Source organism: Helicoverpa zea, chromosome 1, assembly GCF_022581195.2.
Source record: "Helicoverpa zea isolate HzStark_Cry1AcR chromosome 1, ilHelZeax1.1, whole genome shotgun sequence".
NCBI classification, from domain to species: Eukaryota; Metazoa; Arthropoda; class Insecta; order Lepidoptera; family Noctuidae; genus Helicoverpa; species Helicoverpa zea.
Genome location: NC_061452.1, coordinates 11203245 through 11219227, shown reverse-complemented (window position 1 = coordinate 11219227; position 15983 = coordinate 11203245). Strand labels below are relative to the sequence as shown.

The 15983-nt window shown below is 36.4% G+C and overlaps 4 protein-coding genes across 7 annotated transcripts; 2 read left to right on the top strand and 2 right to left on the bottom strand.

Moving 5' to 3' along the window:
* Positions 1-406: 406 nt before the first annotated feature.
* Positions 407-5132, top strand: LOC124634251 (E3 ubiquitin-protein ligase Topors). 3 transcript variants are annotated; one of them, XM_047169736.1, is made up of 5 exons: positions 407-857; positions 1361-1577; positions 1923-2080; positions 2408-2635; positions 2786-5132. In XM_047169736.1, the coding sequence occupies exons 2-5, from the start codon at positions 1371-1373 to the stop codon at positions 4290-4292; spliced, it is 2100 nt and encodes a 699-aa protein (XP_047025692.1). In that variant the 5' UTR covers positions 407-857; positions 1361-1370; the 3' UTR covers positions 4293-5132. The 3 variants fall into 3 exon arrangements, with proteins under 3 accessions (XP_047025692.1, XP_047025676.1, XP_047025684.1); XM_047169720.1 differs by having other exon boundaries at positions 408-857; positions 1923-2092; XM_047169728.1 differs by lacking the exon at positions 407-857 and adding an exon at positions 907-1076 and having other exon boundaries at positions 1923-2092.
* A 421-nt stretch (positions 5133-5553) lies between these two features.
* Positions 5554-13052, bottom strand: LOC124634272 (mitogen-activated protein kinase p38b-like). 2 transcript variants are annotated; one of them, XM_047169757.1, is made up of 9 exons: positions 12810-13052; positions 12480-12616; positions 12198-12391; positions 11826-11935; positions 11593-11717; positions 10732-10811; positions 9533-9654; positions 8723-8853; positions 5554-7800 (listed from the first exon to the last, which is right to left on the bottom strand). In XM_047169757.1, exons 1-9 carry the CDS (start codon positions 12911-12913, stop codon positions 7721-7723), a joined length of 1083 nt encoding a protein of 360 aa, XP_047025713.1. In that variant the 5' UTR covers positions 12914-13052; the 3' UTR covers positions 5554-7720. The 2 variants fall into 2 exon arrangements, with proteins under 2 accessions (XP_047025713.1, XP_047025703.1); XM_047169747.1 differs by lacking the exon at positions 10732-10811 and adding an exon at positions 10994-11073 and having other exon boundaries at positions 12810-13047.
* Positions 13053-13364: 312 nt separating this feature from the next.
* Positions 13365-14320, top strand: LOC124634286. Its single transcript, XM_047169785.1, has 3 exons — positions 13365-13757; positions 13847-13948; positions 14085-14320. Exons 1-3 carry the CDS (start codon positions 13515-13517, stop codon positions 14220-14222), a joined length of 483 nt encoding a protein of 160 aa, XP_047025741.1. The 5' UTR covers positions 13365-13514; the 3' UTR covers positions 14223-14320.
* LOC124634280 (probable dimethyladenosine transferase) lies at positions 14317-15973 on the bottom strand. The gene is made up of 5 exons (XM_047169771.1): positions 15798-15973; positions 15344-15530; positions 14935-15238; positions 14628-14849; positions 14317-14505 (listed from the first exon to the last, which is right to left on the bottom strand). The coding sequence occupies exons 1-5, from the start codon at positions 15853-15855 to the stop codon at positions 14356-14358; spliced, it is 921 nt and encodes a 306-aa protein (XP_047025727.1). The 5' UTR covers positions 15856-15973; the 3' UTR covers positions 14317-14355.
* Positions 15974-15983: the final 10 nt, after the last annotated feature.

Sequence of the window (15983 nt, the reverse complement as noted above, 5' to 3'; positions counted from 1 at the left end):
CAGCGGGAAGGGTCATTTGATGATTTTTAACGTCGATAAACAAAAAAAAATAACTTCCCCTTTTTTGAAGTCGCTTAAAAATGACAAACGGCCAGTAACACTTGTTAGAAAAAAATACACGGGAAGGGGCGGCAAAATCGACAACTGCCCCGGGCGGCAGATACCCACGCTACGCCACTGAGCAAACCCGCACAATAATCATGTATGCTTTCAATAACATTGTGTTCACTATCATCCTATCATTAGCTCACCTACAATAACATTGTGCAATATTACAACAACAGAACAGTACAGGATAAAGTAACAAAATAAAATTTTAGTCGATAAAAATCAATGCGACTACTATTAACCCTTCATCTTAAATATTGCATAATTTAATTGATCGTCTATAGAGGGCTTAATGAAAATTTTACTACGTTTGATGTATTGTTCTGTTTCATTGTGAATCTCTATAAGTTTTATCATCTGTATCACTCACATCTGCGACTGCGATGTCGATTATGAAGCGGAATACATTTTCTTTCTCAGTCGATTACTAGAATATAAGTGGGTATTTCCATTCCAGTTTCCATGTGTGCGACGGACGTGTTTACTATAATGCGCTATTGCAGATCCAGACCTGATTTTTGTGTTTTTATTTCTGCTTTTGGAAAACGCTTATGTCAAGTGCAGTTTTAATTGTTTAATCATGATCATATGGCTATGTTCATATGTTATAACTTAATACAACTGCGGACTTTTATAGTATTGAGTTGAAATCGAATCTCAGTGATTGAATTGGTAGGTACTCGTCTCTCGTCACGTCACAATTCCTCAGAAATCTGTCAAGATCACACCATTGTCAGGATTGTCAGTAGGTACGTATTATCAATTCATGAACTTCCATTACCTGATATAAGAAAAGATGTTATGTGCCGCTCTTGTCTCATCATTTGCATATCAGTTCGTTAATCTTCGTAATTTCATTTCATGATAAGTAGGATAAACTGCAATACAGATCTGTGAATAAACATACTATGCTGTCTTTGCCTATCGTTTCGTTTATAAGTAACGTTAAATAAGTCTTTAGTTTCGGTGTAAGTAATCTTAGTTATAATGCAGACACAGATGTTTAATTTCAGATAGAACATTATGCAAAATCATCATTAACAGTTTAATACAGATAGTTTTATTTTAAGTTAATCATCTTTATTAAAGACTAAATTGTAGATCACAATACACACACTTCAATGTCATAAACCATATGCCCCTTATATTAGTGTAGTCTAATGTGATTTATGCCTGCAAATTATCAATTCATGTAGTCATATTAAGTCACAAAGAACCAAAAAAATTGATATCAATACTTGAACATCCCCAGATAACTAGCCATGGAGGCACTCTCTGCTGCTCAAGACGACAGCTCGGGAGCCAACCCCAGCAGTGTCAAGAGTGATGACAGCAGCCCTCGGCCTGACAGTCGCTCAGGCTCCCCGCCGCCCAACTGTGCTATATGCCTTGGAACATGCAAAAACAAGTCCTTCACTGATTCCTGTTTACACCAGTTCTGCTTTTCATGTCTTCTAACTTGGAGCAAGGTAAGTTTTTATAATGAAAATATAACCTTAAATGGTTCTTGTAATTGTAAAATCCTAACTCAGAATGAATTCATTGAGTACCTATTTAGTTCAAAAATTGATAACAACCATTTCTATAATTAGAACAACAGCTAAAGTATCAAGTCTGTGTTTTACTAGATATGATAATTTTAATTTACTCATGCCTACTTCTCTGCAGTTGATAATAGCAAATACTGTGCAATTTTTTATCATAATAATGTGCATAGGAAATAGAATAGGAAGCTCATAATGATATGCTAGAATCTTGCAGCTAGATGATGATGATAAATGAACATGAAGACAATAAGTAACTTGAAATTCCAGGTTAAAGCTGAGTGCCCTCTGTGCAAGCAAGCCTTCAGGTCAATTATTCACAATGTGCGCTCCAACCACCAGTATGAAGAGTACCTGGTGGTACAGCGACAAACTGAGGAGTCGAGCAGCAGGATCGACATTGACAGAGTCACCGCAGCAACACACAGGTTCAGATACAGGTACAATGGGCCTGGTACTTGTATGAGTTATTATATACATGAAATCATACATAACCATTACCCCTACATATATTACAGAAATATTTTCTGGTTATAAAAAGGACAGTCCTAAAATATTTTATGTTATATCATATCTTAATGATTAAGGTCGCCAGGGAATATTGCACAATAATATCTGTGATTGTGTAAGAAGGCCTCTATGTAATTTAGAATCTTCTGGACAAAAAGCATATGTAAGGTATTTTGATGACTTGCACATTTTGATGGTTCAAAGAATCCTTGAATAATAAACAAATGAACGTTATCTGTTTTCAGGACAACCCTTACACTGCCACGTCGCGAGACGATCGCGATCCAGCAGCTGCTGCGTCACTACCCGTTCATGGCGGACGTGTTCCCGGGCGCTCGGCCGCGGCCGGCGCCGGCGCGGCGGCGGCGCTCGCCCGCGTCCTTCCGCCGCACCGTGTACCGACACAACCTGTGGGCGCGCCCGCTGCCCGACTTCACCGGCCGCTTCCGCGACTGTACGCCTGAGTTCTACAGGTAACTTTACTCGTATTGTCTGTATTTCCATTTAGTGTGGTTTTCTTGATTAGTTTATAGGTGAAAAAGTACTATTTGATTGTTAATATTGTAATAGTAAATTCTTTCTTTTTCTGAACATATTAAAATCTATCAATTTCATCCTTGAAGGTACAATGACACACAAATGCACCGGCTGGTGCCTTGGCTTAACAGAGAACTCCATTATTTACTAAACGAAAACATTGGCCATATTTCTTACGTCATGTCTCGGATCCTAGACTTGCTGCCACAACATCATATCAACTCGACAGAGTTTAGAGAAGCAATGCATCGATACTTCGGAGACAGAACCGAGCACTTCCTACATGAGCTATACTGCTTCGCTTCGACCCCTTATGATATGACCGGCTATGACCGCAATGTACAGTATACCACAGATAGTAGAATATCCACAATGGTCAACGAGGTGATATCGAGTTCGGACACTGAAGCAAGTGTAGATTCGGATATTGTAATGGTTTCAAGTTCAGAACCGGCCGAGGCACCCCCCGGCCCTTCAAGATGCCCGGCACCTGTTTACCCTCAAAATTATATTTCCCAGCCCACTACTAATAACGTCATTCCTATAGAAACGATATCACAATCGGACACCGACGACGACTCCTCAGAAGTGATGGTCGTCGGTTATATAAAGCCTCCTCAGGAGAGGACGCCCGAGATCGTAGACTTGCTGGGCTCCGACAGCGACGTCATCGTACAGGACACTCCTCAACCGGAGCCGACTCAACCGTTGGAAGTGCCTGAGCCCCGCCCCGAACTGCGGCCCGCGCCGTCCGTGAAGCTGACGCTGAAGCGGCACCGGCCGGCGTGCAGCGAGTCGGACAGCGACGACAGCTCGTACCGGCCGCCGCCCCCGCGCCGCCGCCGCCGCCCCCGCGCCTCCGCCTCCACCAGCGACACGTGCCGCGACACCTCCGCCTCCTCCACCGCGTCTACCTCCCCCGCACCCTCCTCCACCACCGCCGAGACCTCCTCTTGTAACGACGACACCGACCACTCCAAACATGTAGTCAAAAAGAAATCTAAGAAAAACTCCAGTGAGAGCTCTACTAGAGATCGAAGGAAAAACAAAAAGAAATCACACCACAAAGAAAAGAAGAATGCAGAGTCACCGGAAAAAGATAAACGGAACAAGCGGAAATCTTATTCTGGGAAAGGCGTCAAGTCCTCGAATAAAACGAGCAGTAGCGAGTGGACCGCCATACCCTCCGAACAGACGATCCCTGCCCTGGACCAGCCCAGCACCAGCGGCACGTCGAGCAGGGACCGGCGCAAGTCGAACAAGGAAAGGAAACGCCAGCGGCGCGACAGCCGCGAGAATAGAAGACTGAGAAGTGTTGTAAATGTTATTAATAGTCATAGGAATACTGATGAATCAAATTCAAGTGCAAATTTCAGTAATTTTTCAAATGTGACTGCTACCAGAAGTCGGTCCGATGTCGAGTCCACAGCATCCGCTTTAAATGACTCTCGGCCTTTCAGTACAGAGTTACCTGTCGGTCACAGCGAAGTATCGGCGACGGGTCGTCGATTTCCGGAAACTTCGTCGGATTCCGAAGACAACTTACCCTTGAATCTTACGTTACAGAAAATTGGACCGTTTACGTCGTCATGAAGGATAATGTAAAATATATAATTGTGATAAATTATTAAATAAACCATTCAAGTAGTTATAACACGTAAGAATTGATTCAATCGCTTTTTTACTTTCAACATAGAACTGGTATAAATAGTAATGTCACTGGGAAACAATAAACCAAAGCTGTTGTGACTGCATATACGTTACAGTTTGTACAGTTAATAAGTTTGTATGTATTCTGGAGTTCAATCGAAATATTTAGCATGTATGTAGGGCCGTTATCCGAAAATATAATTACCGCTAGTATCCGTGGCACATTTAGACTACTGCAAGTTCCTTGAGTGTAACACTTCAAGACTGCAACTAAAAATATAAATTCTAAACAAATGCATAATTTGCGTTCTATCCTGATTTTATTATCCAAATTTAAAGATATTGTAAGCCATGCAAGCGTACCATTTGGCAATGTATAAATAAATCATATGTATTTTTATTTAAAAATACGGGTATTTAAGTAGACTATGGATGATTCATTTTAATTTAAGTATTTTGATAACTAGTTATGATCATTTTCTAATTTGTGAATGCTCTGTAAATAGAAGTGTATAAATACAAAATAATTTGCAAGTTCTTGTGAGGATCAGCGTCGTCGCTGATGCATGGGTTAGTGGAATAAAAATGCATCGATTGTGGCTTTCTTCAGAATCTGTAAAATAATTTTATAGATAAAACGTAAGATAGATGTCTGATTTTCGAAATTAACCAGGATGATGATGTAAAGAAAATCTTGCCATAGGTAATGGCCGTTACAAAGTTTTTACAGTGGAAATGTATCTTACTGGTAAAAGCCAGAAATTAAAGTGATGTATAAATTGATCTTTTATTTTTGATAGAAGCTTTCATTTATGGATTTACCAAGTCCACACTTCGGATACAAGACCTACTTATTTTTTATCTGTAATGTTCACAAGTAAAAAAGTTCTTTTCGCAATCTAATGTATTGTTTCACTTACGAAAACGCAATACGCATATTTGAACAACACATTTGTCTATCTGTTTGTCAGCATTCGTGTGGAATAGTCACGTATTATAAACTATAAAAATAACTCTGCCAAAAGAGCTTGATTCTTGAAAGAATAAGAGTGCTAAAGACGATTGGCATTTTGTAAACAGACATTTGGCATGTATCGATCAGTAGACCCACACCACGAGGGAAAAGGTAAACTTGTGTCAAAAAATGCCTCACAAGGTGCCGATTGATCTGAATATCTAATCATGGAGGAAAATAAAAAGCAACTTTTGTATAATTTCATGTTTTACTCTTAAAATCCAACAGTAATACAAATACTACGTTGTGTAATACTTACAAATCGTAATCTGTATCATAAAATAATATTATATCTTAAAAATATTCATAAAAGTACAGTTGCCAGGCCTAATACGCGAAAAATATTTAAAGTCTCCTGAAGAAATTAAGATGTCTCTAGCTGCGATCATTATAAGATACCGACCATCATTTATGTTTTTCGCGTATTAGTCACAACCTCTGTAAGAAATGGCAAATAATATTGGTATTTCATAATCTTACATATCCCTTCCTAAAACCTTTTTCCTCGTTACTTTTACAAAGTAACCATTCTATTTATTAAGGTAGTGTCAAAACTGAGCAAAATAAAGTGACACCTAGATGGACGGCTGGTCTAAAAACGTTCTCCATACTTAACATTAGGTAAAACCGCTTGGACTACAACAGGTGATGTTACTAAGAAGCATGTTCTGCTAAAACGTACAATCTTATGTCTAACTAACGATAATTAGCAGCAAATTAGTTAGCACCAGCATATAAAGCCATTAGTGACGGTAATATAGTGCACTGACTAGTGACTACTGCCGATGCCGTGCCTGCATGACACTTAAGCTTTACTTACAAATGTATACGAATCTACGTTCAATGCAGAAAGTATATTGCTCTTATTTAATTCGATTATTCAAAGTTTACATTTTCGAGAACTTTACAAGAGTTGTGGTTGTATTGTTAGGTTAAAATTTAAACTCCACACTGCTTGCTGTATAAGAAAGTGAATCCTTTTGGAATAAAGCTTGAAATATACGTGTCGTCACACGTCAGATAAATAATAATGTCTAACTATACTAAATGTATGAAACCGATATTTTTCTGACGCATCAAGACATGTGATTATATTTCGGACTTTAATAGAAGCCAAAAGTAACCTAATACAGCATTAAATGCTTGGTTGAAAAAAATCGATACCACAAAACTTGATTCAAAATAAATAAATTTTTATTTGATTTTATTTTACTTACAGCATTAAATGCTTGGTTGAAATAATTCGATACCATAAAACTTGATTCAAAAATAAACTTTTATTTGATTTTTTTACAATAGCTTTGTGCTTGATTTCTTATTTCTATTTTTTTTCGTAATAAAATATACTTTATATCGAAACTGACAAGTTTCTATAATATATTATTATGTAGGTCCTACTTTATTAGTCTTTCTCTTATTTTAGACATCAAAAAGATTTATCAAACACCTTGTGTAATGTTAGTCTACGTGCGCTTATTTATGCAAGTTATATTATCTGGAACTTTAATCTGCCTGGTATTAAAACTGTCGGAAAAAGTACAATGTGCAAATGTTGACAATGGATTACAGATAAGCCACTCTACGTAATAAGTAATAACTCTGCTATAAAAAGCCTTATAGTAATAATAATAATTTACGCTTGGCTACCTCAACATTACCATATTGCATATCGATATTTTATCGAAATTTTAAAGGCAGTTTCAAAATTACAAAAGGCACCTCAACTTAATCTGTTCTAAAGTAAAGACTAATGAAGTAGAACCTAACATTTTACACTTATCAAATATATATTATTATCCATTCGTAAAATACTCCACTTACATTATTTACAATCAACGCAGCTGTCAGGGGTAAACAATATAGCTTGCTAAACACAGCAGTGACAAAGGATTTAAATTCATTAAAATTGTATAATGTAAAAAACTACGACTGAACATTGCCATATTTATGTAACTCCAGTCCATATTACAAAATTGAACTCTCCGACTAGCATTCAATGCCTTTAGATAAAAGATCTATTTTTGAGTGTCATTCTGAAATATGAACTGTAGTACTGTGAGTGCTAATGCTTTACTTTTAATATAACTGGGATCGTTTAGTTTTGAAATAAGAATAGTTGAAATTATTCTCTATGTTGAACATAATCCAAGTAAATAAGATCTCCTACGCGATTATTGCTTCGTTTTACTATTGAATCCAGCTATATTAAATGTACTGCATAAGGCCTGTGTAGTGTGTATGACTTGCGATACTTATTTATATCTGCACTAAACTCTAAGTTACTATTTACCCTGATAGTATTAAGCCATAGATCAAGTGTTGCAACAGCGATGTTCAAGTAAATCAATGCTAGATTTTAAGATGGAGTCACCTCTACAACTGTGTTCATGTGCTGTGGGTGAGGCTTGAATTCCACCACTTCTTTCCACACCAATTCTGTAAAAAAAACGGAGTTTTTTAAATATCTACACATAAAAAAACCTTTCATCGAAAATCTAAGTAAATATATATGGTCAAGAAAATTGTCTTCCGTATAAATTCTGCTGTGCAGCTAAACAGCCCATTTTGGAATAAATACATCAACAAGATAGTTAATGATAAATTTCCAAAAGAATAATCGTAAAATCGCACTGATAAGTACCTTGTTTCCGACAAAAGCAATTTCAAAATATTGATTACCAAAGTCCTTTTTACTAGAATTATCTGCAAGGATAGTTGTTCGATAGCCAATTATCGTACCACAACGATCCGATAAGCCCCCCCAACCCACAAACGGAACAAACCTCTTCAATATGAATTTAAGAGATAAGGTGCACATATGTAGATACACACTCTAATTAATGCCAATCATATATCGGTAACCTCCAGAACAATGACGTAATTTCATTGATATTTCACGAGAAAAAAATTGGCGTATCGATATACAAGTTTCACATTATTTAACTTTTTTAAATACGCAAGTCTTATTCCGGATTCCGGAGACACAGTAGGTAATGTAAGTATAGAAAATGTTTATGAAATTAATTACTATGAAGAAAACTATTCGCTACGAATCCCATTTTAATTATTCTGATATAGGATTAAAATGGGATCAGATGGTTTTATTTATGTTACCCTGCATCTTGGTTAGAAGAATGATATTGTCATTACCAGATTAAGCAAAAGCTTTGGGTCTGTAATATTTTTACGCGGATCCTTTAATCTAATAAATAGATAGTAGAAGAAAACTACTGAGAACGAACAGTACCTTATAGCTGCGAGGGGCTTTTTCAGACCCATGTTACGAAACCCATTGCATTTGCTACCACTTGTTACCTGGTTATTCATTTAACAAATATATTTTACTGATTTTACATACCTTTCCACTTATCTACGGGCAGGTCCATGTCCTCAAAGCTCTGATCGTAGGGCGCCGACACTGGCTCGTCGTCTGGGTCGGCGTATTGCGCCAAGTATTCGTGAGCGAGCGCTTGTTCCGCTGTTATACGTCTGCAATGCGAACATTTTGATAGATTCGAGTTCGAAAATCTCATTGACTTTGGGCTATTGACGATAGGTTTTTGAAACTTTAAGAACAACGAACATTTTAGGAGATGTTCTTGTAAGAAGAAAGACTTCTTATGTCGAACTTTTTAGGCGGATAAAGGTATAGGAGCTGTTGAACTAAAACGTTTGAACTTCAAACCCAAGTACGAGTAAGTAAAACTTTCCTTTCAAGAACACCCTTGATATACACTAGTAGCTGTGGTAAGTACCTACGTATTCTATATGTAAAGTATACTCCATACTTACAATGTCATGATATTTATTTTTATTCCAAACCAATAAGGAAAAGGTTGGAAACTGGTTACACCAGTGAACTACTGCCTACACGATGCTTAGTCATACAAATTAAGAATACCGAAACAGTCTCTTGACAAGGGAAATGATTAAACAGATTCTGTCCAATGCTTATCCTCTCAATTGGAATAAGACAAAATATGATTTCTAGCTCTAGTTAAGGTTAAGAATAAGACACCTTTGATAGTCAGTACGTCTTTGAAAATAACTAACATGCGATCTTGAACACGATAAAAAATAAAGTCATCTGGATTTCTTTAGATACTTGAAAGAACCTACTGCTAGGCTCTATATACAGGTGGGGCAGGGAAAGAAATAAAAAACTTACTTGTCAGCATCCAACTCGAGCATGAGTTCAAGTAAGTTGACGGCCAACGGGTTGGCGCCGCGGAACACTTCACGGAAGTCACGCCTCTTCAGCGCCGGCAGAGACTGAATGTAGTTCCTAGCCTGAAACAGTCGAATACCACCACATATTTGAAGTATATCTAACTAGGTTGAAAGTCTCCAAATGTTGGTGCCAACATTCGTCCCAACTTCTGGACTGAATCCAAAGAAAAGACCGATAGAAAGGCCGACCCCCAACGTTGGCGTGAGTGTTGGAGCTAATTCAATAAGATTCAAGGTAATCCAGAGCTTTATAATATAAGTATGCATAGAATAATAGGTTCCCAATAGATGCATGCTTCCGTCTATTGTAGTTTGCAAGTCTACCCCGTGTTTGGATGTCTAATTATCTGATTTAAAATTTTGACTGCTATTTTCCAGGACGGTATTTTGACTTGCTTGTCTTTATCCTATCATATCTATGGTTTCAATGATCACGAGTTGTTGACTAGAGTTTATCGTTACAAGGATAAACTTAATACCATCATCTATTAAATCATAACTGTGATTTTAATTACGGCCATTGCCAAATCAATTGCATTTTCTTTGCCGACTACAATTAAATCGTACAAATAATATAACTACGTCTTGTACATGTACGAGGAATAATCTTGGGACAATTATTTTCCTCCATTTTATTTATCTTGCAGCTTTCATAATGTTTATGACTTTTTTATCGTAAAGTTGTCGTAAGTAAACAGAATGATTCAAAACCATTAAATGTGCACTTGAGACAGATGTTTGTACAGCACGGCGAATAAACTATTTGTTTTAATGAATTAATTTCAATGATGACTCAGTGTACATATACATTGAAATAAGCAGAGCTGGACGAACACAAATTGACACGTCACGAACAATACACACCATGTTTTCTTTTATGTAGAACGCTCATTAGAACTTTTACAATGCGTACACACCTACATCTATTCAAACAGATGGAACACAATATTCACAACGGCCTTGCTATCTTTTGACGCATAAAATCTGACTTGTAATTATTTTTAAAACTACATTTTTAGTACATTTTAAATAGTTACAGTGCCGTTTTATTCTTGCATATTAGAAAGCGTCAAAGAAAATATTAATGTCTGCCTTAATTTAATATTACAAGATTAAATTTTTAGTAGGCTTACTCACCTCTTCACTAATTATTTTGTCAATAGTCTCTTGATCAGGCCTTCCACACAAGAATAATATTCTTGTGAGGTGATCAATATCTGAGTACACGCATGTTAAGGTTACACAAGCACCAAACTTACACAAGCCATTTATTGACATGACATAACAACATCAATTGAAGCAAGTTAAAGGCAAGCTCTTTGCTTAATGCTGATTATAATGTATGTACACTTAACGTTACACCATATCACCGCTGAAACATTCAATGGAAGCTACTTACAGACTCTGAAGATATTTTCGACATAAACTCCTTAGCGGGTGTTCCGAGTACCTCCATGATCAAATTCAATTGATGGATATCTGTCTCATCCATTAAGGTTGAAAGCCATTGAGGTTTAAATAAAAATTATAAGCTAAGCTGTAACTATGTTGTGAACCTGTAGGTATACTTTACTTACACGGGAAGCATAAATAGCTATCATAAAACTAACCAGTTTATGGAGCCACTGTAGATTGTTTTATTAAATTGAATTTATGAGAAATGCAGTCAATGGAAAGTTAAATATACACATGAGGAATAGAATGTTTCTTGGCATGGTTATTTAACAAGTACACAGTACCTTACTTCTTCCCAGTTAGCAAGAGCACTTAGCCGAATTTCTGATAAACACAGTAAAATTATGTGAGAACCAATAACATTTAATTACCTACAAACAAAATAATGTAGCAATAATACTGGTATGCAGAAAAATAAAAATAGAAACCTGTATTCCAAATATGAAATGTTTTTTTTTTTTAATAATGTACTGGCAGAATTTAAAATACATGCAAAATAAGTTCTAAACATAAATATAGACATTAATAAAATTAAAAGGATACGGTCTGAACCAGGGAACAAAGTTCGGCCGGTCAATAATTCAGCCATGATACAACCCACAGACCAGATATCAACTGTTTGGTTGTAATGCATCCAGTTGAGCATAATTTCTGGTGCTCTGTACCACCTGCAAAGTTTTTTTAATTACATATTGGAAGGGGGATTCAAGTAGCAAACATATTTGTTGTTGTCTTAAATGAATGTTGTAAATATGAAGATAATTTGGTGTACATACCTCGTAGCTACATAGCCAGTCATCTCAGTCTCTGTAGGCCTGGCCAGACCAAAGTCTAATATTTTCAACTCACAGTCCTCATTGACGGCAATGTTAGAAGGTTTTAGATCCTACAATATTAATATTTGTGTTAACTTTAAGACAATGCCACAAAAATTACAAGTGAAGTTAAAACATGCAAGTTTCATGGACTATATCATTTTCATATTAGAAAATTTTAATTAATTAGTTCTTTCTTGACAATTTATTTGTCTTGTGATATTATGAATATGCTAAAATGAATGATTGAGGATCAGTGTCTAGAATTAATAATCTAAATGTCTTTCCATTCTATTTTTATATGAAATGGAATTAAGATAAAAAATTACATACTCTATGAATGATTCCTGCAGAGTGAATGTACTTGAGACCTCGCAGAATTTGGTAAACCAAGAACTGAACATGGTCATCTGATAGCTTTTGAGTGCGGACAATGTTGTTCAAGTCTGCTCCCATCAAATGTGTTACTAAATATACTTGCTGAAACTCCTCCAATGTTTTCTCAGGGCTAAATACATCCAGCAAACCTAAACATAGTAAATAAGGAGATTTCACTTGGCTGGCTAACAGTTAAACCCAGTGTTTGAAGTTTTCCAAATATTAGCACATATTTACCAATAACATTCTCATGGTTCATATGCTTCAACATTCTAAGCTCGCGGTAAGTGCGCTTTGCATGCACGGCGGACTGGAATGGTCTCGCCAATTTCTTTATCGCTACTTTCATATTATGCAGTGTGTCGATTGCGGAACTGTAAACAATTTATTCAATTCAAGAATAGACAACATAGTCAGCCCGCCCACGTAAGGGCAATGTACCTACTTACTTTACATATTGTTGCTTAGTGGATTGCGTGCTATTGGGATTATTGATATAAATAAATGCATGCTTCTAATAGAAATAATTACTGGCATACTGCCGATTATATAGTCACAAACACATACCAAACTTGTCCGTAAGCACCTGAGCCTACAGGTGTAAGCATCTGATATCTTTCCGGGACAATCCATTCTGTTTTATTAATTTCCACCTTATGGTATCGAGGCATCTTTCTTGTTATCACCCTAGGGATATTTTAATCCACAACTCAACAAAATTGACTAAATTAATCAAAACGCGAATTGATAAAAGCAAAGAGAGGAGAGATAAAATCTCCCAACTATTTGCTCACAGAGTAGAATACTACCACAGACTATTATTTATTATGGGGACACTGTAGTAGAGAGAAATTGACGTACATATAAAATAATTTTGATGAAAGCGCGCCATACACAGGACGACATTGATCGACATTTGATCTTTATTTTAATTTTATACAAGTTGGAATGTGGGGATAAAATACTGACGTGTATGCCACTAGCAGTGATAATGATCAGTAAATGTGTGGCAATCTTTCCTAATAGCCTGTGCACTCCCGGTCAAGATATTCTTTAAATCGCGGGATACATGGAACATTACATACAGTATAACAGTCTGGGAGTACCCGAAAATCCGGTTGTCACAGGTACTATCATGTGTCATCTATGTGTCATGAATGTCAATGTCAAGAAAAAGAATATTTTTGTCCGCACCACAGTGCGCTACTTGGTTTGTTGTATTTGTTCAAGGAAAAACTATTGGCACAGTAACTAACATAATAAAACGAAAACATGGCTCAAACAGCGGGTGTAAAGCCCATGGCCATTGCTGGGCGTGTGGCAATTGAACGTGAAAGATGTTTGGGCATGACCGATGTCGAGAGAGCTTGGCGCAAGCAGTGGCTGAAGGATCAAGTCTTGGCTCCTCACGAACCTGTTCATGTTCCAGAGTACTGGAAAGAACGTACCAATATATTCCGCCGCATTTACCGTGCTCCTTTAGATAACATTTATAAAGCTCTCACGCCAGTTTTGGTAAGGTTACATAACGTTAACCTAAGTCCAGTAAACAACGAACAATATTTGTCAAACAATAAACACTGTAATATGTAACTTATTTACAGGGAGCCTCTCGTGCTGCTGACTATAGGTACCTCACTGGGAAATTTATAATGATTGGCTTTGGTATTCTTTGTGGACACTACTACTTCAAATACAATGGAAATGTAAGTAATAGATTATTTGATTTCGTTTGTAATATAATCAAGGCTTTTATATATTTATAGCATAGCATAGTGCTTGAGGTAGTGATTTAGATGTCATCCGACAGAAACTAATTATTGAATTCCTTTTTTTTTTCAGGACTGGACCAAGAAGGGTGGTTGGAGAGTCCATGTTTCCAAACCCATGGTTCTGCCAGGACAACCTGGGTTCCCCTTCAAGTCAACCCGCAAAGAAGATGACTACGCTGGCAAAGGTTTCAAGGCCTCTCCCATATAAAAATGAACTTATTTAACCCAGTTCACCAACCAATACTGGAATATGTTGTCTTAGTTTTATTATGTAAACTATAATAGTTAATAAAAAAGAAATATAAATAATATATTTTATTCTTATCATCTAATAAGATATGTTATGCAAAATGTATTCCTTCAGAATTAAAGGCATGTAATAACTTCATGAAGTCATCTATGTCCATCATCCTTGCCCTCATCTGTTCTGTTTCTGATTTTGTTAGAATTTCTTGTACCTTCTCTTTAATGTCAAAGTCTTCAGGAATTTCCTGAAACCAACATAATATATTAGTAATCTTAGCTACGAACAAGCGACTGATCAATTTTGTATGTTCAGTTTACAATTAAATAGTCTACAATTTTTCTCCCCAACATGTTCAGTCAGGCCTACCTTATTATGTAGAGAACAGTGCACCCTATAATTCTTCTCTAAAACAGCCATAGTTGTTGCATGTTTAAAAACGGCTCCCAATGTTTTATTTTTCCTTACAAATGCTATTCTCGTTAAACCGTCCCATTCCACAAAGTTTATAGGTGGGGGTGGGTTTCTTGGTTCTATTCGCACTACACTGGACTCCACTTTTGGTGGTGGCCTAAAGTTGTTCTTGCCTACCTGTTGAAGTAATAAAATTAATTACAGAGCAATGTCTTCATAACTAGAGTATTTTTATTTAATAATCTGTCCATGTAATACTGACCTTCATCAACATATCAACTCTAGCCAACAACTGTGTGTTTATAGAGAGCCTGCAGTATAATTTATCACCAGGTTTAGCTACCAGTCTCTGAGCAAATTCCTTTTGAAACATGAGAACTGCACACCTGAAGAATGGTCTGTGCAGTAACAGTTTGAATACTAGAGGAGAACTAATTTGGTACGGCACATTGGCTACACAGATGTCGAAGAAAGGTAATTCTGTTTTGAGGACATCGCCCACAAGGATTTGAAGTTTGGCTTGGTAAGGAGTGCCTTGGACACGCTTCTGAAGTTCAGCAACCAATCTGTAACACAGAAAATTTATTTAGTATCATCAGTACATTTTTATATACAGGCTGAAATTGAATTGATTAAAAGATAAAAAAATGAAAATTATATACTCAACTTACCTTGTATCTATTTCACAAGCCACCACTTTCTTTACTCTGTCAAGTAATTTAACAGTCATGTTACCAGTACCGGGACCAATCTCAAGTGCTACATCTGTAGGCCTTAATCCCGCTTTATCTAGCATTGAAGTTATAATGAGAGGATTTTTTAATATGTGCTGTCCAAAATCCTTGTTAAATTGTATACCTGAAAGACAGAAAATGATATGATGATATTCTTAGCTAATATATACCAGGGTAGAAAGTTTTGTTTGGCTCTCAGTACAAAAAGGTATTATTTATTTTGTTACCTACTGTTAATAAGTTAAACTTTTTTCAGTCATATCGAAGGATATTTAAAGATCCAGTGTATGTTCTAGTTCCCTAAAATTATCACTGAAACTCTGGGAAAGCTAAAATAAACACATTTTTAATAACAACAATAAAAGAGATTCATTAAAAAGTATGAGGGTACCTTGTTTCGCAATTTCATTGTGCACTCTCGACTTCTTTTCAGCTTTAACTTTAGGCATTTTTACTGTTTTGAGCCCGGGCCCGTTCTTATAGTTTTTAAAATTAAAATAATACCATGCCTACAAAAACACGCGCTTTGAACGACAGCTGCTTTTTTTCATAATTTCATGCATTTCACTGTCAATTT